The 24,919-nt window shown below is 38.6% G+C and overlaps 1 protein-coding gene across 3 annotated transcripts in view; it reads left to right on the top strand.

The window, feature by feature from the left end:
• gish (casein kinase I gish) overlaps window positions 1–24,919 on the top strand; it is a 645,075-nt gene that overhangs the window by 299,487 nt on the left and 320,669 nt on the right. For 2 of the 3 annotated variants that reach the window (XM_067137660.2, XM_067137661.2), the window contains exon 4: window positions 3,557–3,708. In XM_067137660.2, the coding sequence (XP_066993761.1) occupies window positions 3,557–3,708 (152 nt within the window). Of the gene's footprint in view, window positions 1–3,556; window positions 3,709–4,639; window positions 4,789–24,919 lie in introns of all 3 variants that reach the window. The other variant, XM_068225467.1, reaches the window with a different exon arrangement.

Here is a 24,919-nt window from a genome sequence, read left to right as displayed (position 1 = left end):
GTTTTATCGACACGTTGAAGAGTGGAAAGCGACATACACGAGTCCTAGGGTACAGTTTAGGACTTAAGTTCCTCAGTTCGATGCTGTACAGCAGGTTCAGAAACATTGCCACAGTAACTTCCAACCAATGTGGATTTGTTAAGGGCTGCAGCACCATCAGTGCCATCCATGCCACACGTCTATTGATGGAAAAACATAGGGAAGGGCAGAAGAGTGTACACACGGCATTTCTGGACCTAGAAAAAACATTCAACTGAGTCCCACATGACCTCATCTGGCGAGCTCTTCGTAGTCATGAAGTCCTGGAAGCCTGTGTAAGTCGGAGACACCAGATGACGGAGACAACAGAAGCAAGGTTGTTACATGCCTACAGGCTGGCCGGTTGTTCCCCAGCCTGACATACCACAGTCAACAGTTTATGCCTTCCTTGCTGTACTGACTTATACTTGGTGGCACCTTCTTGTATAACTTTTGTTGCAAGAGATAATTACTTGCTGGTCTTAGTCACTACTCTGCAGGTGTCTGCATGCAGGTTAATTCTCATACTCTTACTCCCTACGATGAGATCTGCCTAGGATGCAGGTTTTGCTGCTAGAGACATATCAGGATGTGGCAGCATACCTCCTTTTCTGATGTTAGTTGGTGTCAGTTGGCTGTTACTAGGTGACAGTTGACTCCATCCTTTTTGATGTGGCCTGATATTGCTTGCTTTCGTACATTGTTTTCCCTTCTGGAACTTGCTGCTGCTGATGATGATAGGCACCTAGTGTGGGAATATAAGGCAGCATATGCCTATTTGGACCACAAGTGTATCAGAATGTTCTCATAGTGCTCACTTTACTTGTATGAGCCTGGAAACTTATCTGTGAAGTAGAAATGCTAACACATATGATCAGTGAGATGTGGCCTTAATCGCTCAAAAAAGTACTTTTATGTTACTGTTAATGTGGCAACAGTATCCAGAGAGAACAAACCTTTTCCCGACAGTATTAGTATCCATACTCGTGTCAAAGATAGTGGTAGATGATTTACAGAACAGACATTGATCTTGTAGACTGGCCTCCGTCCATCTGTGATGTGATAATGAGCATGTAGGATGAAGATGGTAATTCATGTTGAAGACCTGTGGACATCTTATTAAGTTGTGCAAGAATGCTATCCTGACCTTTTCAGGTCTTAAAATATTTTAGTGAAAGTTCCGGCTCTATTAATTTCATATTTGATGATTTTTACTTGAAGCAGTAAAATAATTACGAATCTTCATGCCCTGGAATTTGAACTGTAGTTCAACTAATTCCCCTCATAGTGCCTGCATCTCTGGATTTTCAGGCTACTGCGTTAATTCCTACAACATCTGGGTACTTCGTTCTATTGTTTGATCTTAAACTTGTGCCAGTTTCAGGTCTGTTATCATAAACATCTAAGGGAGTCCATTTTGATATGTGTGTTTTTAGAATGTGTGTACTTCATCCAGTGTGTAACATGATTGGGTGGTGGAGATTTCAATGCCTACATATTTGCCTACAATATTTAAGTGAAATACGTGCTTTGAGAATTACTTTACAAAAGAAAATATTTATAAAATCCTCCTATCAATACAAGTCAAGTCATCTGTTAGATGAAGCAAAGTCTATACATGTTTCAGCCTAATCTCAAGGCCATCTTCAGTAGTAAAACAATGATTACATAATATACAAACAAATTAAAAATCGTAATGATTTGAGAATTAACCAAGAGCCAATAGTAGATTAGTTTGTATGAATGTTATATCGAGGATTGTTTCTCCTACATTTGCTCAGATAATCTTTTAAAATAATGCAGTGATTAACAGTAATGTTTAGGGTGCAAATTAAACTTCTCCTTAATTAGTGAAGTTAGTGTGAATCTTATGGTTTCATGAAGGTTTTTTGGTTTGCTTACAAAAGATTTTGATGGGTTTTCTAGTTATTGTCTTAAAAATCAACTAAAAAAGCTTTTGGTTGACATATCAATCACTAAGTAGTAATTCAGTAATATACAGGGTAGTTGAAAACAATGTGAACCAGGTATATGAGCATTGAAAGGTTGGTCATGTTGATAAATAATTGGTAGAAATAATTTGATATCTTGCACCATTATTTTATCAGCTGCTGAAGTTAGCTAATCAGATCACATCATGGGCGAATTAAAATGGACTTTGCACGGCACTGTTGCTAAGTCTGCACGTGACGAACTGCTTGAGAGCCATGCCAAGTAATCAGCATCCAACACACCATTGGTTTCAGCCAGTGTCATCGTTGTATACCTGCTTCAGTGCAATCCTATCAGTTCAGAGGTCTGTATTCAAACCCCTCCCCTAGTGAAGTTTTATTCTTCAGCTGGTGTGCTAATGCCGGTTTTAAGCCATGTACAGATTTAGTAACACTGCCTTGCAAAGCCTATTTGAATTTGTCCGCGAAGTGATATGATTGGGTAATGTCAGCAGCTGATAAAATGGCAACGGTGCGAGATATGGAATTATTTCTTTCATATTATTTATCAGCATGACCAACCTTCTAATGCTCATATATCCAGTTCAAGTTGTTTCAGACCACGCTGTATAAGGAGATTGGAACAGGAAAAGGAACACACAATAAGATGAACACAATGGCAGGTCAGTGTGTTTGTCCTATTGTATGGTGGGTTTTTTTTTTTTTTTTTTTTCTCCGTAATCCTGTATATAGACCTATGGCTTGATTTGACACTTGTTCCTTTCCAATACCTGCAATTAGTAATTAAGTTTCGGTATGAATGTATTTACTTAAATGTATAAAACCTGTGGTTATTCATGTGTGTTAAGTTCTCATTAAAACAATCAAGTTAACTGTTTTCTTTACAGTGCTGTCATATTAGAAAAAGTTTGAGTTCTGATTCAGAATGTTAAATTTTTTTTTGGTATTTTCTTATACAGTTTTTTGAAAGTTTGTGTTCATATTCCCTTCATATGTGGGTGATGGGTGTTTTAATTTTTTATTAATATGCATTAGCAGACACACCATGAAAGAAGACTTCTGAGGAAAGAAATTCATTCTTGATATTTATAAAAAATGTCATGCATATATATATTGCCAGTCTTTTATTATATTGCTTCTCTGAGTCAGTTCAATCTCCTCAGTTAAGCTGAATTCAGAATATATGGACTTAGTTCTTGACTTTGAAGATCTGAATTGAAATATCACGTTGAAGATTCTGTTAACTGTGTTTTTAGAGATGGTGGCTAATATTATTGGACTGAATTTATGGACTGTTGAAATATCATGTGGTTTAAAGTTATATTCCAGTCAAGTCCAATAGTTTGTTGTTCACAGTTCTAATATTTCATTTTAAAAGTATAGTTCTGAAACCAGAGGAATTCTTTCATGCCAGATAGACAATATTTTGAATAAGTTATTGATTTCGATTTACTTACTGTTGTACATGTATGGAAGACCTTATGCCATTGTGTTATACATCTGTAGATGAAGGATATAAGACCATTACTTGGTCAGGTAAATTGCCATTTTGTTGTCCTAAGGAGTCAGTTATATGTTCCTTCTAGAAGGTATCCCTCGTGTGTATCACTTCGGTCCGTGTGGGGGCCGCTACCATGCCTTGGTTCTTGAGCTACTAGGCCCAAGTCTGGAGGACCTCTTCGTTGTGTGTAACCGCAGATTTACCCTGCAAACTGTTCTCATGATTGCCTTGCAGCTAGTAAGTCCAATATGTGTATAAATATTAACTGATTTGCATATTGTATCTTGGCAGTCAACTGCCACATACAATATGTAATGCATGTGTTATGTGTTATTCTGTTTTTGTAAATACTTTCGTATATGTGTAAGTTTGCAAGTGAGCGGTGAGTAGTAGACGGGTGGGGTTGGGGCATCATGGACAAGACATTGGAGTTCATGAGACTTAGTCCTATGTTTTCCATTCCCCCTTTAATCTTCTTTTCTGCTTTTAATTAATTAGTGTTTTTTTTTTTTCCCCTTTCTGCCAATGTTTCATGTGAATTCTAACATTATGATTAAAAACATGAAAAGGCAGTACTCTTCAGTAGTTCTAGTGTAATGTAGGTGTAGAGTTCTCTCTTCCTTTGTACTTAAGTAATCATATGATATCTGTTATCCAGATTAGATCTCTAATCAGATGCTACACAATTTCATAATCTCAAGTGGTTATCTACAAAGTCCATTCCATATCTTTTGTACTAGTTAGAAACAATGTTACCTTTGCTTTTGCTGGTCCATTGCCCTTAATGACTTAGATGAGCCACAAGTCCTTATTATGAGAGAGAGTCTAATTCCATATGCTTTGTCATCTCCTCTCACCCCAGCTGCCTGCTCTCGCCGCTCCCTACCCTCGTAATGAAACTCCTCTTGTACCAAGAATGAAGTGTTGATTTCTATCACGGTCTATTTTATTACCTAGCTGTTTCCCTTCTCCCACCCGTTCTGCTAAGCTGCTCTTGCATGCTTACTATGTCTCTCAAAAAAGTGCAGGTATATTAATACATGTATTTTAAGTTGGGGAGAGTAACTTCTCATTCAGTTTGTCTTTTTCTCTCTCTCTCTCTCTACATCCTGACCTGTGATGTCCTCTTTCTCTCTTCCTCCGGAATATTTCTTTCTCACAAATATAGAAGGTATACCTGAAGTGTTCTACTTCGGGCCCTGTGGAAAATACAACGCGTTAGTAATGGAGTTGTTAGGACCAAGTTTGGAGGATTTATTTGACCTTTGTGGACGAAGGTTCTCCCTCAAGACAGTCCTGTTGATCGGCACGCAACTTGTAAGTATCTTTCACAGTTTTCTGCTTGCAATAATGAAAAGCTTTATTTTAACTCCATAATGAATCTTCCATTTTTTGAAATCTTTCTGTATTTGTTAGCCTTCATCATATATAAGTTCTAAATAATTGTTCTATTAATATTCAAACATTCGTTAGATAATTGAGTTAATTTATTTTTAGTGCTGTTTTACGAAGGACTGTAATTACAATCTGTTATGCATAGCCTGCATTATTTTGTTAATTTCAAGTTCAAATCTGTAATTGAAAAACCCCAGGAGATGTTTGGGTGTTGTCTTTGTTGATTTAAAAAATAAATCGGTATTAATGTTATTTTCTTGAGAATACAGTAAAAATGATAGTCTGGTAGATAGGCTTACTCCTTTTTAATGTAGATTGTACTTTCATTTGGGGAAAGACAATATTTGCCCATTCTCAACTGTCCATAGAGGAAGATCTGCTGTGTAGTAGAAGTAGTATGTGTATTCATTAAATGAATTCCACTATTTACAGTATTTTTCTACTCTAGCTCAGATGAGGTTTATGGCAGTGATGCAAATGAATGCCTTTTAAAACTGAATCAAGAACAAATTCATTTTAACAAATTACTAATTGCTTATAAATATTTCAAGATTTTAGAAAAATTGAAATTATTCAGGCAGAAAACAGTACCATTACTGTGGACCTGGGAGTAATATTGATCTAATCAACTTCTGAACATTTGTATATTTTTGGTATTTGCTACCTTTAGCCTGCCAAAGCATTGTTTCATGTCTGTATTAATAGTTTTGTTATGCAAGACATATTGATAGAAATGCATTGACTTGAAAATACGTTAAAATTAGGAAAGTGTTTACCTGTCTGCATTGGTAATATATAGGTACAGATGAACAATGAAAAATTGCCGCATTCCTGGAAACATGAAATATGGGGTAGTCCACTTTGACTTTGCTCAACATTTTATAGTCAGCTGTTGCAACACGTCGCATGGTTTTCACTCATTGTATCAGTCGCTCTCACTCCCCATTTCCCCTCTATTCACCCCCTTCTATCTCTCTCCTCCTTTTGACGTGCACTTGCAAGCAGCTTTACAAAATTGTAAGTACATGACACACTGCCTCATAGCGCAGCAGGTCAGCTGTAGGCTACATAATTTGTAACCATAACAGCTGAAGTTCTATTCTTGGCATGATCTATATATACACCCCCCGAATTAATATACTATGACAACTTCAGGCAACAAACACACTAAGTTTGGAAAGTTAACCTCGATGCTACATGCTTCACTCCATTCTGACATGGCATATTAATCAAACGTGTCAAGAGAGCAAGTGCTGTCTCTCATCCAACACGGCAATTTTAGCATTCGTGAGGCATCAGTTCAGTGTGGTATTATCACCTAGGGCTGTTAGGAGATGGATACAGCAGTGGTGGGTGTTAGGAGACATTGGATGTCTACCTGCACTGGTTTAAAGTGTTTTCTCTTAGGGAAGAAGACAACAGGTTATTGGAAACTTCATGGAAGAACTCGTTTTTATACTTGGCAGAGCACATGTAGGCGATCAATTTTCCTGGATATCTACACAAGGTCTGTTAATGATTATGAGAAGCTGGACTCTACTGCAGAAAAACTGTCACTAAAGAGTCGCTCTCCTATGAACAAATGATCGATCAGTGCACCATTGCCAAGATGGAGTTAAATCATAATTGAGATTATGTGATCTTCTCTGATGAGACCTTTCAATTCGGCATAGGTTGGGCCAGTTCACATTTACAGGTTATGGAGAGCCCGATACGACAAGCAGAGTGTTCACGCAGTGACTGCATATCGGTGGTGTGTTGGGGTGGATATCATCTGATGGGGCTGGAGTGCTTCATTAGGGTTAGTGACCATCTCACCGTGGACCAATATGTGGACATTCTGCAGAATGTTCTGGTTCTGAGTGTGAGAGAGTGCTATTCAGATGAGGTAATGAAATGAAGTTCATGCAAGACAACTCCCCAATCAACATGAGTGTTCATGTTCAGGGTTAGCTTTCTGAACAGCTGAATAGGGCTCCATTGAACTGCTCAGTTGGGTCCCTCGAGCTGCAGACTTCAACTTCATTGAACATGTGTGGCCAAGGTGAAAACGCCATATATATATTAAAAAAAAAAAAAAAGATGACCTCACTTTTTTCCGCATTCACATGATGTTTTGTGGGGTGTTATGTTGAGCGCATGACAGATCACCCTCAACAAGGAATACTTTAGAAAGCTTGTTGGGTCAATGCCATATCAGCTCTAACAAGTTGTTCAAGCCAATAGGTACTGGATGGTGTATTAGGTCATATATAAAACAGTCCTTTTCAGAACAAACATAATTAAGAGCACAATGCCAGATTTTGCAGTGAATAGAAATACATGCATATCTGGTTAATGCAGCACTCTAAAAGTTAAACGTAATTCATATAGTAGGACTTGAACCCTGGTTCTCACCTTGACAAGCAGGTACGCTTCCTCGCAACTAAATAGCTTTTTTTTTTTTTTTTTTTTTGCTAGGGGCTTTACGTCGCACCAACACAGATAGGTCTTATGGCGACGATGGGATAGGAAAGGCCTAGGAGTTGGAAGGAAGCGGCCGTGGCCTTAATTAAGGTACAGCCCCAGCATTTGCCTGGTGTAAAAATGGGAAACCACAGAAAACCATTTTCAGGGCTGCTGATAGTGGGATTCGAACCTACTATCTCCCGGATGCAAGCTCACAGCCACGCGCCTCTACGCGCACGGCCAACTCGCCCGGTAAGTAGCACTTGCGTGGACACAATATCATAAGGCTGTTCCCCACAGTGCATGGCACATAGCATATTTACACCTCTAGAAGAATCCTTTGAGTGGCCAGTGATAATAGAGTATGTGCTCATTGCAGGTATTCAGACTGGAAATGCAAAGACTGCCAGTATGGTGCAGTTGCATTTACCAGTATATGAACCCCATCTAACCAAGGACCTTTCTCCTACACTGACACTCCGTGAAGTGCTTCACATTAAGCTTCACTTACCAGGCGTGTCCCTCACTTCACATATTTATTTATCAGTTTATGACTGTTTTTCATCCATTTCATGGTATTTTTTTTTAATATGTTATTCTGATTTCATTTTGTACTGACAGTCTCATTTCATCAGGAACATGTTCAACAATAAGCAAGTCACATCACTTTTTATTGTAGCTGTATAGTCTCACCCAAGGACAATGATACCTGGTACAGGACTGCAAAATTTTTCCACTTTTGAATGTTCGGCTGTACTTATCAACACATGCTGTACTCTGTAGCAAGTACCAGATACTTCTCGTTCTATGGGAACTATGCTTTTTCTACTCCTGTGACAAAACTGGAGAATTGCTTTGAATATAGTGTGATGGTGATTGTATTCTTTGTCGCATATGCAGTAGAATATATCCCCAACCAAAACAAGTGTTAATTGTGGTAGCAAAGGTGAATATATTAATGAAAAGTAACATGAACTCTGTACATCAACAGATAAGTTAATTGGGAACTTACTGGGAATTATTCCTGCAAATCAAAATGCAAGAAACTATAGGTGAAACAAATGTCAAAAGAAATAAAAATTGAGCTCTCAGACTGTTTAGTGTGAAGAAATGAAGAGATAAAGTTGCAGGAGTGTAGCAATAAAATATAAGATTTATGTGAACGAAATTGCTAAGCAGATGTGTAATTAAACATTTTGGTTCTGGAGCTATGGAGAACTATCTGTTACCTAAGATTCTCTTTCCTGTCTGGGAACAGATACAACATGAAAATCTTCCGACTTCATACACAAATAGTCTAGATACATCAGACTAATCACCTGAGCTACGCATCTCTAAATGATACTGAATAGGCCTATACAAAGAGATTTGCATCAGTTAATACAAGAAGGTTGTTTATGGGTATTATCATGATAATCATATTTTCAGTCTCTTATTTAACACATCCAAAGAATATGTCAGGTTGTATGTGCTGATAAATCAGCTCACAATAAGGAAAATGCAAAGGAGCTGCAACTGGACATGTAAATGTCATGGAACTATTCAAATGCAGAGATATTGTATTAATGTTAAAATAAAATGACAAGAAAGGGTTGCAGTGCTTGCAATGAACTGCACGTTCAACCGCAACATAAATACTTCATGAGCCCTACTGGACATAAAGTTCTAAGATATCAGAAGTTTTCTCTTCCTTCCTCTAGCATACTGCTATTTCTAATGTATTTTACACATTAAGATATAAATCAACAATTGCAAAGTGGAAAATAATATTTTTAGGTCATATAAACCATTGTCAAGAGGGCTTATGTATGTTACCATATACAGTACATTATTTGCTTCTCCAAAACTGCTCTTAGGAAAATATTACTACAGTCGAACCTCCCTTCGGCGGACACCGTCGGTTCCGAGGAAAAATGTCCGTAACGAGAGGTGTCCGCTAAAATAAGTTTATAAAAATCATCGAACATTTTAACGGCAAAGAAGATCCACCTTAAATATAAAGATACATATCTTTATTTTTATTATTCTAAGTCATTTCTGTGTTAGTATTTCATAGAGAGTTATTATAAGTGATTTTACATCATTTACAAGCATTACAGCTTCGTGAAGTAATCGTGAAGCTTCGTCTGTGTAAATTTAGTACGCGTTTTCTTAACTACGATATTCAGTTCTATTCTTCACAATAGTGTTTGAGTTTTCCCGCAGTTGAATTTTTCGGCAAGCTTTCTCACTGAAAGTCCCTTGTCGTTCGTTCGTAACCTGTTTACCCTCCAGGGTTGGTTTTTTCCCTCGGACTCGTAGAGGGATCCCACCTCTACCGCCTCAAGGGCAGTGTCCTGGAGCTTCAGACTTTGGGTCAGGGGATACAACTGGGGAGGATGACCAGTAACTCGCCCAGGCGGCCTCACCTGTTATGCTGAACAGGGGCCTAGTGGAGGGATGGGAAGATTGGATGGGACAGGCAAGGAAGAGGGAAGGAAGCGGCCGTGGCCTTAAGTTAGGTACCATCCCGGCATTTGCCTGGAGGAGAAGTGAGAAACCACGGAAAACCACTTCTAGGATGGCTGAGGTGGGAATCGAACCCACCTCTACTCAGTTGACCTCCCGAGGCTGAGTGGACCCCATTCCAGCCCTCGTACCACTTTTCAAATTTCGTGGCAGAGCCGGGAATCTAATCCGGACCTCCGGGGTGGCAGGTAATCACACTAACCACTACACCACAGAAGTCTTTCTATAATTACATTTCTTCTTGCCTCGAGATCTAAACACAAACTTCCCTTGTTACTCATGTTTAACAGACAACTGAACTGCTACGGTATTTCTGTCTCACTAATTAGTACCTGAGCTCGACCTTATCAGCGACAATCCGAGTTATGAATAGAATGATGCAAGAAGGGACGAAAATCCCCAGGTAACTTGTGAGTCAACAGTCTCTGGCAGCATTTCTGGGCAATTAGAATTCTCGGGAAATTGTCCGTATAGGCAGGTGTCCACTGAATAAGGGTGTCCGTTAGGACAGGTTCGACTGTATATTATTGTTTTAACGTAATTCTTGTTTGTTCTTTTTAGCTAGTTAATATCAACAAAGTTTTGAGTGACATTTGCGACAGGTATTTCACTTAAATGTTTTATTTGTATGTTATTGCATTTGTATTATTTGACAAAGTCTATTGCTTATGTTACTTTATACAACATTAATAATAGTGATGTAGTGATTATTCTTTTAAGGGGAAGTACATCAAGGGCAACCATCTCCTCCGATAATGCATATACTGCATTGTTGATAGTGATGTATACAGTATCTAGGAATAATTTACAGACATATCCTTCTCCTTTTTTCCAATAAATAGTAACCTTAAGAACAAAATAAGAATGTTACATTCTTTAAACAATCCCTCAGAGGCTCACAACTTGTGAGATGTAGTGTAGATGTTACAAGATTTATGTGGCTTTGCTTCAACTTAATTTGTGCCAGGCTCTTAGCTGTATCTTTAATATTACACCTCTCATAATTGATACAATTCTCTTCTGACCTTGACAGTATTATGGTTGCAACGCCCTCAGAATCCTCCATTTCCCTGCCTCCAAAAGTGAAGCTCTACCTCCGAGACTATATAGCTTACCCAAGATTGACAAGGACAACATACCCCCTATGGCCTTTCCCTTTGGCCGATAAATCATTCATCAAGGAATCAGAACTTTTCTTATATTATTAATATAGGAAGGTTTTATAATTCCATTGCTTTTCCCCTTCCAGCAGTATTCAATACTAACATATTTAGTGAAGTTATGATAATATACTGACAAAAGGTAAATAAACCGAGCTAAATAACTGCACTCGCTTAAGTGCGGCCAGTATCCAGTATTCGGGAGGTAGTGGGTTCGAACCCCACTATCGGCAGCCCTGAAGATGGTTTTTCCATGGTTTCCCATTTTCACACCAAGCACCTGTACCTTAATTAAGACCACGGACGCTTCCTTCCCACTCCTAGGCCTTTCCTGTCCCATCGTCGCCATAAGATCTATCTGTGTCGGTGTGACATAAAGCAACTTAAAAGGATAAATAAAATTTTATAAACAAGTAACTAAATATTCAGGATGTAAAGGTGAACAGGGGTGAAATTTTAGAATATGGTACCTAGCATCAAATGAGGCATGTAAAATATGATTACTGGGTAAATGGAGTGTGAAGTAAATATTAGGCAGGATAGGAGTGGATGGCTGTTGGGATAGTGAGTTTCAAAATGAAAAGTAGTTGCTAAAGTGGGAGATGAAGACCAGCAGAAAAGCAGCCAAGATGTGATTGTTAAAAGGACACAGTACCACAAAATCTCTTTTTATGCAGTGCACTGCACAATCCAACGAGGTATGAGCTTAAAATCGTGCAGATCACCACAGATAGATTTTCACTCTATCGGTACCTTCAGTAATACCACTGAATGGATGGAATGTTGGAATGAAAATCCTCCACATAATGCCCACCCGATTCAAGACCTAACAGGCAAAGTTGTGGAATTACATTTCGCATGACAATAATGGTTAAGACTGAACCGTATTAGAAGAGGACAGGGCAAGTGTGATAACATACTGGAAAAAACAGCTGCAGAGTGGAGAAGCAAGCGATGATGCACATTGTGGAGAATTGTATCTGAAGATGGTCTAAGGGACTTACATGAAGTGACCCAGAGTGCTAATGGAGTGGTAGTCAAATCTGTACATTAACTTGTAGATTTTTTGTACATTTATCTTGTATGCTTTACTAAACATCCATATTATGATGATGATGATGATGATGATACAGGTCGGTACTACTTCAGATGCAATATCAAAAGAACAGGAGTAATATTTCATCACATTAACAAAAATTTGAAAATTAGCCAAAGAAAAACAGGAAAAAAGGAAATGCAAACTATTAAATACTGAGGAATAGGTATGGTGATAGGGGCCTGAAACACAAATGTTGTTGATTGTGGCATGTTATGTGGAGAAGTAATGAAACAAATAATAATAATAATAATAATAATAATAATAATAATAATAATAATAATAATAATAATAAAGTATGTTTTGGGAGAAAATAGGTTAGATATTTGGAAAGAGGAGATCAGTTCAAAGTTGAAAAGAACAAAGGATTTAAAGAATTTCACACAATTGACAAATTACTGTATTAAATTAGGAGCAGGATCAAGAAGTGTATGTAGGAAAAGAAAATTAGACAACAGAAAGTCAGCAATATTGTAACTAGTAACTTATTTTTTTACGTACGTAAGTCTTCATTCTAGACTGTAATGCCCATCAGCATTCAGTCTGTGAGCCTCTGTAAATTTACTGTATGCCTCCACAGTCCTCTATTTGTCCCTAGCTCTGTGGCATCATTTAATTCCATACTTATATTTAAATCATTAGAAATGGAGTCTGAGCATTGTCTTGGTCTCCCTCTATTTCTCTTATCCCCCATGAAAAAGTCCATTATTCTCCTGTTCCCATTCATCTCACGTGACCCCACTGCCAGAGCTGGTTTATGCGTACAGCTTCATCAATCAAGTTTATCTTTAGTTTATTTATAGCTATTCTCAAGCCAGGTAAGGATTCAAATGATCCAAAGAGTTATCGGCCTATCTTGCTCCTTTGTTATCTGTAGAAGATCTTTGAAAGACTCATACTCCATAGGCCAACGGAGAAGTTAGAGGCAATCTTCATACCGCAGCAAGCTGGATTCAGAACTGGGAAGAGCTGTACATCTCAATGTTGAAGCTAACGCAGCATATCGAAGATGGTTTCGAAAGGAAACAGATCACTGGAGCTGTATTTGTTAACCTTACAGCTGCATATGATACCGTCAACCATAGACGACTCCTTATGAAACTATATAATGCAACTAATGACTACCAGCTTACCTGCTTCATTAGGAATCTCCTTGAAAATAGAAGATTTTTTTGTTGAATTTCAGGGGAAAAGAAGCAGGTGGAGATCACAGAGGAATGGATTACCTCAGGGAAGTGTACTCTCCCCATCATTGTTCAACATCTGCACCAATGACCAGCCGCTACCCGAAGGAACACAGAGCTTTATCTATGCAGATGACTGTGCCATTACCACTCAAGACACCTGCTTTGATGCTATTGAGGAGAAATTATCTAATGCACTTTCAGTGCTGTCTACTTATTACAAGGAGAATCAGCTGAGACCGAACCCCAGTAAAACCCAGACTTGTGCCTTCCACCTCAAAAATAGAATGGCAAACAGAACTCTCAAAATCACTTGGGAAGGAACCACTTTAGGACATTGCAGCACACCAAAATATCTTGGAGTTACCCTTGATCGTGCTCTAACTTACCAGAAACATTGCTCGAACACTAAGCAAAAAGTGGCAGCCAGAAACAATATTATAAGGAAGATAACGGGTACTACCGGGGGGGCACATCCCAATACTGTGAGAACCTCTTCCATTGCTCTATGTTACTCTGCAGTGGAATATGCATCCCCAGTATGGTACAAGTCAAGTCATGCCAGGAAGGTAGATGTTGCTCTGAACGATACCTGTCGCATCATTACCGGCTGTCTAAAACCAACTCCGTTGAACAAATTGTATAGTCTTGCTGGTATTGCCCCTCCTGATATCCGTCGAGAGGTTGCAGCAAAAAACGAGAGGAAGAAGGCGGAAACTTCTGAAGCTCACCCTCTGTATGGATACAGGCCAGTTACTTAAAGACTCAAATCAAGGAAAAGTTTCCTCAGAACAACAGAGGCTCTTAATGGGACACCTCAGCAATCCCGAACTGATATGTGGCGCGCAAGCTGCACTCGCTCTGAAGAATGGTTGACACCAAGTGAAGAATTACCACCTGGTCACATGGAGAAATGGAGTACCTGGAGACCGGTGTAAAGATGGATTCGTCCACGAGCTGACTTCCTTCTTCCTGAACAATGTTGATTGCAACATTGAGCTCACTATGTTAGCTTTGCTGCACCTTGCTTCAGTTTCAATACCATCATAGGAGACCACCCATCCTAAATACTCAAAATAATCTATCTGTTCCAGTTTTGTATTCCCAACCTGAAATTTAGTACTCTCAGGTTTCTTCCCTACTGACAGTCACATTATATCTGTAATTAGATGATCCACATAATCTATGAACAACTAAGATGAAAGATTACAGTCTGGTCTAACCCCTGTAAGTACCTTGAACAAAGAACTCATTCTACCATCAATTCTCACTGCATCCTAATTGTCAACATATATGCCTTTGATTGCTTTTAATACATACATACATACATACATGCATGCATGCATACATAATCATTATAGACTGTAATGCCTTTCAGCGTTCAGTCTGCAAGCCTCTGTGAATTTACTAAACGTCGCCACAATCCTCGATTTGCAACTAGTGTTGTGGCCTAATTTAGTTCTATACCTCTTATCTTACCCTCCGTGGCTCAGACGGCAGAGCGTCGGCCTCTCACCGCTGGATACCGTGGTTCAAATCCCGGTCACTCCATGTGAGATTTGTGCTGGACAAAGCGGAGGCGGGACAGGTTTTTCTCCGGGTACTCCGGTTTTCCCTGTCATCTTTCATTCCAGCAACACTCTCCATTCTCATTTCATAGCACCATATCATTCATTAATAAATCACTTTGGGAGTGGCGACCCCATCGTACTAACAGCCTATATCTGCTTCATACATTACACCCCTGACCCGGTCAATGACTGGAAAACAGGTTGTAGGTTTTCATTTCATTTTCACCTCTTACCTTTAAATCGTTAGAAACCAAGTCTAACTATCGTCGTCTTGGTCTACCTCTACTTCTCTTACCCTCCATAGCAGAGTACATTATTCTCCTAGGTAACCTATCCTCCTCCATTCGCCTCACATGACTCCACCACCGAAGCCGGTTTATGCGTACAGCTTCATCCATAGAGTTCATTCCTAAATTAGCCTTTATCTCCTCATTCCAAGTACCATCCTGCCATTGTTCCCACCTGTTTGTACCAGCAATCATTCTTGCTACTTTCATGTCTGTTACTTCTAACTTATGAATAAGATATCCTGAGTCCACCCAGCTTTCGTTCCCGTAAAGCAAAGTTGGTCTGAAAACAGGCCGATGTAAAGATAGTTTCGTCTGGGAACTGGCGAACATCTTTTCCCTCGGTACCCTGTCATATGCTTTCTCTAGATCTACGAAACATAAACACAACTGCCTATTCCTCTCGTAGCATTTTTCATTTACCTGGTGCATACAGAAAATCTGACCCTGACAGCCTCTCTGTGGTCTGAAACCACACTGGTTTTCATCCAACTTCCCTTCAACGACTGATCGCACCCTCCCTTCCAAGATGCCAGTGAATACTTTGCCTGGTATACTAATCAATGAGATACCTCGATAGTTGTTGCAGTCCTTCCTGTTCCCTTGCTTATAGATAGGTGCAATTACTGCTTTTGTCCAATCTGAAGGTACCTTACCAACACTCCATGCTAATTTTACCACTCTATGAAGCCATCATCCCTGCCTTCCCACTATACTTCACCATTTCAGGTCTAATTTCATCTATACCTGCTGCTTTATGACATTGGAGTTTATTTACCATCCTTTCCACTTCCTCAAGCATAATTTCACCAACATCATTTTCCTCCTCCCCATCAGCTTGGCTGTTCGCAACGCCACCAGGATGATTTCCTTTTACATTGAGAAGGTGTTCAAAATATTCCCCCCACCTCTCCAGTGATTCCCTGGGATCTATTATGAGTTCACCTGAATTACTCAAAACACTGGTCATTTCCTTTTTCTCTCCCTTCCTAAGATTCTTTATGACTGTCCAGAAAGATTTCCCTGCTGCTTGACCTAGCCTTTCCAGGTTGTTACCAAAATCTTCCCATGACTTCATTTTCGATTCAACAACTATTTGTTTCGCTCTCTTTCATCTACTTACAAATCCCTGTCTGCCTCGGCCCTTGTTTGGAGTCATTTCTGATAAGCCTTCTTTTTATGTTTACAAGCTGCTCTCATTTCATCATTCCACCAAGATGTTCGCCTTATCCCATCTTTACACACAGTTGTTCCTAGGCATTCCCTTGCTGTTTCTACTACAGCATCCCTGTATGCCACCCATTCACTTTCTATATCCTGAACCTGCTTACTGTCTACTGTTTGAAACTTCTCACTAATCGTATCCATGTACTTCTGTCTAATTTCCTCGTCCTGGAGATTTTCTACCCTTATTCGTTTGCAGACAGATTTCTCTACCCTAGGCCTAGAGATACTTAGTTCACTACAGATCAGGTAGTGGTCTGTATCATTGAAAAATCCGTGGAAAACTTGTACATTCCTAACATTTCCTGAATTCGATGTCTGTTAAGATATAGTCTATTATGGATCTGGTACCCCTAGCCTCCCATGCGTAGCGGTGAATAGCCTTGTGCTTGACGAATGTATTCGTAACAGCCAAACCCATACTAGCGCAGAAGTCCAGCAAACGCTTTCCGTTCCCATTAGCTTCCATATCTTCCCCGCATTTACCAATCACCCTTTCGTATCCTTCAGTTCTATTCCCAACTCTCGCATTGAAATCGCCCATTAGCACTGTTCTATCCTTGCTGTTGACCCTGACCACAATGTCACTCAATACTTCATAAAACTTGTTAACTTCATCCTCATCTGCACCCTCACATGGTGAATACACGGACACAATTCTAGTCCTAATTCTTCCAACTGACAAATCTACCCACATAATTCGCTCATTTACGTGCCTAACAGAAACTATGTTGCGTGCAATGGTATTCCTGATTAAGAGCCCTACCCCAGACTCTGCCCTTCCCTTTCTAACACCCGTCAAGTACACTTTATAATCTCCTATCTCTTCCTCGTTATCTCCCCTTACCCAAATATCACTTACTCCTAGCACATCCAGATGCATCCTCTTTGCTGACTCAGCCAGTTCTTTCTTCCATAAGCCCCATTAATATTGATAGCTCCCCATCGAATTCCATTTCGTTCGCCAAGTTGTTTCCAAGGAGTCCCTCGCCTGTCAAATGGGAGTGGGACTCAGTTACTCCCATAGGTCCGAGGCTGGCTTAAAATGTTCTGATCTCGGTAAATTCATGAAGCAGGATGCTACCCTACTTGCACATAGTCCAAGTGAGGATCTCTCCTCTAACGTGTTATGGACCACCGGTGAATTGTATAGTCCTAGCCGCCTGAGCACAAGGTGGGCCATGACTCAGAATATGTTCGAGATGCCCACTTCCATTCGATAGCAATTGGTATCCCGACTCTCAGGGCCACTTACTAGGCCACTCAGCTGTTGCCCATGGTTCACGAACTAGGACGTGACTACTGTAACCCACAAACCTTAATTCTGTAATCCCCAGTACGGCTAACATCTTTTCCCTCGGCACTCTTTGTCATGCCTTCTTGAGATCTACAAAACTAAACATAAATTTCTATTCCTCTCATAGCATTCTTCAGTCTCCTGGCATGTACTAAAAATCTGATTCTGACCGCTCCTCTGTGGTCTGAAGCCACACAGTATTTCATCCAGCTTACTTCCGAGCACTGATCGCACCCTCTCTTCCAAAATGCCAATGAACAACTTTCCTTGTATACTGATTAATGGAATCCTTGATAGTTGGTGTGATCCTTCCTGTTCCCTTATGTATAAATAGGTGCAATTACTGCTTTTGCCCACTCAGAAGGAACCTTACTAACATTCCATCGAATCGTATTATTCTATGAAACCATGTAATGTTTGCCTTCCTACTGTATTTCACCATTTCAGGTCTAATTTCATTTATTGCTGTTGCTTTATGACATTGCATTTTTATGAACCACACCTTCCACTTCCTCAAGCGTAATTTCACTAAACATCATTGTCGTCCTCCCCATGAACTTCGTTGTTTGTGTCGTCACCAGGTTTTCCTTTTATACTGAGAAGACTTTCAAATTATTTCTTCCACCTGTCCAGTGATTCCTTGGGACCTATTACGAGTTCAGCTGTTTTACCCAAAACACTTTACACTGTTCAGGAATGTTTCCCTGCTCTTGACGTAACCTTTCCAGGTTATTACCAAAATTTTCCTACAACTTCCTCTTGGTTTCAACAATTATTTATTTTGCTCATTTTCTCTCATCTGCATAAAATTCCTTGTTGGCATCAGTCCTTGCTTGGAGCCATTTCTGATAAGCCTACCTTAACCCTTTTCAACCTGCTCTCATTTCATCATTCCAGGAATAGGTTTGCTTTTTCCCATCTTGACACACAGTCGTCTTTAGGCATTCTCTTGCTCTTACTACTAGTGCATCCCTGTATGCCACCTATCCTCTTTTTATGTCCTGAACCTGCTTACTATAATTCTCATCCTAATTCCTCCAGCTGTTAAATCTACCCACATCATTCACTCATTTACATGCCTAACAGAAATTATGTTGTGTGCTATTGTATTCCTGATGAACAGTCCTACCTGACACACTGCCCCTCCCTTTTTAACACCTGTTAAGTACACCTTATAATCTCTTCTCTCCCTTACCTCCCCTTACCCGAATAGCATTAACTCCTAACACATCCAAATGTATACTCTTTGCTGACTCAGCCAGTTTTACTTGTTCTTCCATAAGCCCTGTTAATATTGATAGCTGCCCATTGAATTCCATTTTATTTGCCAAGTTGTTTCCAAGTAGTCCCCCGCTTCTCAAGTGGAAGTGGAAATCCTTTAGTTTAAAACAATAATTCATCCCAGACCACATAACGCTGTTAAACTTCTGTTGCACTTCCACTGTTAAGGTTCGTAGGTGTGTGATCAGTTAACTGTATGCAGCTATCTTTAAAATCCAATAATAAATATTAAACCTTACATAAAAAGTGTTGTATGCTTGTGTTAAATTTGGATTACAATGAACTAATACCCTCTCCTTGGATTCTGATTACCAGAAGTTAAGTGAAGAGAGTGATCTGTTCTGTTCTGTTCTGTTCTGTTCTGTTCTGTTCTGTTCTGTTGTATTAATATAGTTTATATAAGTTTCTTTATACTCGTTGCTAAATATCCTTATGTAAATTAACTGACTTATGTGATATAGACTTATGTGATTCGATAGAATTGTTGATTAGATGATTAATGCTCCCAGATTTTTCGTTGAGAAATTAAAAATGTTGAATTTGTTGTGGAGTGATGTCAGCAGGGCAGTTGGTTTGTCTCCGTGCTTCTGTTTCCAAGACAGCGGATTCAGTCCAGGCTGAAGATCTTGGTATGTTATGTGGAGTAATAATGAAATAAAGAATAAAATGTTGAGAGTTCGTAGAGGGGGGGGGGGGGGGAAATCTGTTAGATATCTGGAAAGGGTAATGAAGTGGTGGTGGTGGTGGTGGTGGTGATGGTGGTGGTCGTGGTTGCTGTTTTAAGAGAAAGTACAACTAGGCAACCATTCTGTTTTGAAGTTGAGATATGGTGATTTTGTCTTGTTTACTTCTGGCACATTACAAAACTCCTGTAGGGCAAAATTGAGATCTTGGTGTCTACTGGAGTCTTGGTGTCTACTGGAGTCTATAATATGTAGCAATTGAAGTGATAGTTTATTGTTGTTGTAGTTCTTGTTGTTGTTGTTGTTGTTGTTGTTATTATTATTATTATTATTATTATTATTATTATTATTATTATTATTATTATTATTATTGTGTTAAGTTAAAATTTTGCTTAACCAAGGAATACATTTGTGTGTGTTCAAAGTTCGGGGCCATGAACACATTTATAATCCGGAATGGATGGAGACATCAAGGATTGAGACATTTGCTTTGTCTTTTTGTTCCAATGTAACATGCTTTTCTTTTCTAATCTCTGATCCCTACAAATGTCTGTTAAAAAAATTGTGACCTTTTTTACCCCCCCCCCCCCCATTTTTTTGCTTACATATTGGCAGTAACAAGGTTTTTAGAGATGCCTTCAACATTGTTTTATGATCTTGTGTTCATGAGATATTGTATTTGCTTTTTTCTTTTATGTACAACACATTGCTTTTGGTTCAAGAGGAGTTGAGGGTATTTTAGTAGATGGTAAAGAATTAGTCAAGCTTGTTGAATATATAATTTCTCTTTCTTTACTATTATGTATTTTGAGTGTGTATATGTATATAAATTAGAATCAGTGATTATACTAATAAATAGGAAGAGTATATTTTGGCACAAATAAGAGAGATTCCATCCTCCTTCAATAAAATGAACGAGTTATTCCACCCAGCTGCTACAGACTTAGTTCTAGTGCAGGGGTACAGTCAATTAGAACTCCTGTTATCCTAAAATACATTACAGAACAATAGTCTGGGTTAAGGATTTACCTTCAAAAACAGTGGAATCTAACCTATATGTGCCTATAATGTGTTCCCTTCAGTAATAACATACCTTTTAATAAGCATATCATGGTTCAGGTAACCTTTTCCTTCTCATCTACACTTTCCAAGGGCAGTTACACTTAATATATTTAAATTGTGTGCAGTGAAATCTTTTTATGCTTAATTTGAAGTGCTGGAAAATTTCAGCTTCAGTTGTTCGCAAGTATATTAATTAAGGGGGTCATTCTTCTGGTTAATGAGGCCTTCGCTTTGAAAAGATGTATAGGATGTAAAATAATATTTCACTGTGAATGTGCATTTGAAAATGCTTGTAGTTATGTGAGGGGCTATTAAATTTGGGACACATTAATTAGGAAAAAACAATTTTCAGATGTATTAAAATTAATCTTTGTACATACTTGTCTTCTGTCTATCTACACCTCTTTAAAGCGTAGTGTGTTCATTTGTAATTTTCATCATATATTGTTTAGCAAAGTAATATGGGTTAAAAATTTACAAAAAAAATACATGACAACCATATATTGGCATTAAAACCTAAACATCAGTTTGTGACAGAGTTAATCAGTTGTGTTGGTATTGATCATAGAATTCTACAAACTTCACTCAGGAATGTTTTTTCCTCAGTGTGTTGGTTAACTTTGAAATACAATATTCTATGGAGAGAAATTTTGGAAATTTTTTTAAAGCTTACAAACTTAGTCATTTCACCATCTTACTTATGCCCCATCACATTTTTCTTGCAGTTTCACTGGTACCATAAAATTAAGAATAGATTCTACCTACTAAAAAGTTAAATTAGGTAAGACGATGCTTGGAAAAAAAAAAATTTAAGTTTCTGTTCATACAATACTTCTTACTCAGGATTTAGTGAAATGTGTAGGAGTAATGGACAATCACAGTGCAGGTATTACTAATAAATATTGTGATATCTTGGGTGTTTTTTTGCTTTCTATCTAATGTAGATATAAATGCTATTACAAATGATCAAAATGAAGGAAAATGGCACACTTGTCGAATACTAAAAACTAAAAGCGACATTGCTTTCAATGCCTAAATAAAGCTTTATTGCATAAAGGACTAGGGAAATGGAATGACATGAAATTTAGTTAACTCTGGAGACCATAGATAGCATGTCTAATTCATGATCCCAAGAAGGTGAGTTTGATACCTACTGATTTTCACACTCTCAACCCAAGAAAGTAAATAACCTGAGATATTCACTATTAGTACTATATTATTATTATTATTATTATTATTATTATTATTATTATTATTATTATTATTATTATTATTATTATTATTATTATTATTATTATTATTATTATTATTATTATTGAAAGGTAACAGAAATGAAACAAGATACCTTAACATATCACTGTGTAAACATACCCACTATTTTGAGTCATTCTGTTATTAATGAGGTTATTTTATAATTAGGCATCTTTCACTTGCATGTTCTTGGTAGGGGCATCTTCTTTTCAAACACCTGCAGTCATCCACAAACATGTTTCTATTCCATTGGCTTTATATAGAACTTATTTTTTCCCTTGAGCTCCTAAGGGAATTTTTCCTCGGTAGATATGCAGTATGGATAGTTTCAAGCTCCTGTTACAGAGTCCTTGAAATAAAGTAGCATTCTGTTTACCAATTGTTCATGGTCCTATTAGGAATGTGTCCTCTAAAGTAATATCAGAAAGGGGTGTTCTAGTATCTGGGGTTCCCTGTTTTATTTTGGCTTTATTTTGTCATCCTAACATTCTCCTACAGGTACCAGGGCCACCAGGTGAGTTGGCTGCACGGTTAGAGGCGTGCAGCTGTGAGCTTGCATCCGGAAGATAGTGGGTTCGAATCCCACTGTCGGCAGCCCTGAAGATGGTTTTCCATGGTTTTCCCATTTTCACACCAGGCAAAAGCTGGGGCTATACCTTAATTACGGCCATGGCCGCTTCCTTCCAACACCTAGGCCTTTCCTATCCCATCGTCTCCATAAGACCTGTCTCTGTCGGTGCGACGTAAGGCCACTAGCAAAAAAATAAAAAAATAAAAAATACCAGTGCCATTCTCTGGTTTTTCAATCACCGCATCACTTGGTCCTCAGTGATATTGGGTGATATGTTGCAGATTCTTGTGTCCACTGATTGAATCCTGCCAGCATTGTTTTCGTACCAACCATGTGGTTACTGGCCTTTAATCTGAAAGTGATAGAAGTATTAACAACCATATCGGGACTGCCTTTTATCTATAATGTCATGTATAGGGGCTTAGTCAAACTGTCGCTTGATTTTATCATTATGTGTATGCTCTTGGAAGCAGATGCTCATTGTTTCAGACATTATTATCCATCTTATCAGTGCTTTTACATTGTATGTTTTTGAGATCTATGCCTATATTACCAGTTTTTTTCAATCTAACTCTGCAACCTTGCATAACAGTCCTAATAATAATAATAATGATGATAATAATAATAATAATAATAATAATAATAATAATAATAATAATAATAATACCAAAGACATTTCAAACAGCCCAAAATCAGATTGAACTCATGAAAGAAATTGTAAAAAACGTCAGCCTTCAGCTGTCTTTCGAAAAGACAGAATACCTGACCTGCAACAAACCAGCGCCAAAATTAGTGGAGACAAAATGTGGCAAAATTAAATGGGTATTGGAATTTAAGTATCTTGGTGAAACAATTCAGGAAGATGGATTCCAAAGAAAAGCCAATGAAATTATATGCCAAAAGACTGAAACTGCATACCGATTAACCCACAATATCTACAACAAAAAATGTTATCTCCAAACACTCAAAACTAAGAAATTACACTACAGTCATTAAACCTGAATGTCTTTATGGTTCAGAAACACTAATTTTGAACAGGAAAGTAGAAGAAGGAACACAAAATCATAAGAAAAATTCTAGGCCCAAAGCTCGCTGACGGACAGCACAGACTTACGCAGGCAGGAAATCAAACTACACTAATATTCAGTGACATTAAAAAATGCAGACTAAGATTCTGTGGACATATTAAATGAACACATCCAGACAGACTTACCAAACAATTAGTTGAATTCTATGAAAACAGGAGTAAAGCCGAAACAAACACAACGAAGTGGAATGGCAAAACAGATTTGAAACAGGCAGGAATTACACCAGCAGATGTCCAAAATAGATCCAAAATTCACAAATGGCAAGTTGACCAGGAGGAAAGACCCAAGAAGAAGATTAGAGCAACCTGGTCTGAAGACAAGAAGGGAAAACCACAGTAAAAGAAGGAAAGAAATATGGGCACAAAGGAAGACAAATCCGTGCCTCTTAAGTACTTTGCGGAGTTCCAGTGGGCTTATTCGCGCATATATATATATAATAATAAAAATAAATCATCTGTGAACCATGTGACCTTGCGGTGGGGAGGCTTGTGCTTCCCAGTGATGCAGTAGCTGAGCTGCAGGTGCAACCATATTGGATGGCTATCTGTTGAGCGACCAGACCAACGATTGGTTCATTGAAAGTGGAGTAGCAGCCATTTGGAAGTTGCAAGGGCGGCAGTCTAGATGATTGACTGAAAAGGCCTTGTAATAATACTAAATATGGTTTAGCTGTGTTGATACTGCTACACGTCTGAAAGCAGCGGGAAACTATAGCCGTAACTAACTCCTGAAGACATACAGCTCTCTCTGTATGAATCTATGTACTGATGATGACTTCCTCCTGGGTAAAATATTCCGGAGGTAAAATAGTCCCCATTCGGATCTCAGGTGGGGACTACATGAGAGGGGAAGATGGATACTGACATTCTGCGAGTTGGAACATGGAATGTTAAAAGTTTGATTTGTTGTGGTAGGTTAGAGAATCTGAAAAGGGAGATGGATAGACTAAAGTTAGATGTAGTTGGTAAAAGTGGAAGCACCTTGGTAGGAAGAACAGGAATTTTGTTCAGCTGGGTACAGAATTATTAACACAAAATCAAACGGGAAATGCAGGAGTTGGTGTAATAATGAATAAGAAAATAGGGCAGCGGGTAAACTACTATGACCTACACAATACTGCAGGTCTATATGCCTACTAGTTCATTGGATGATGAGGAAATCGAAAGAATATATGAAGAGATGGAAGATTTGGTACAATATGTAAAAGGTGCCGAGAATCTAATTGTGATGGGAGACTGGAATACAGTGGTAGGCCAAGGAAGAGAAGGTAATACAGTAGGAGAATTAGGATTGGGACAAAAGAATGAAAGAGGAAGTTGTCTAGTTGAATTCTGCACTGGTC

This window comes from Anabrus simplex, chromosome 1 (assembly GCF_040414725.1).
Source record: "Anabrus simplex isolate iqAnaSimp1 chromosome 1, ASM4041472v1, whole genome shotgun sequence".
Taxonomy (NCBI): Eukaryota; Metazoa; Arthropoda; class Insecta; order Orthoptera; family Tettigoniidae; genus Anabrus; species Anabrus simplex.
Note: the sequence above shows the minus strand (reverse complement) of the source record. Positions and strands in the feature narration are given on the sequence as shown.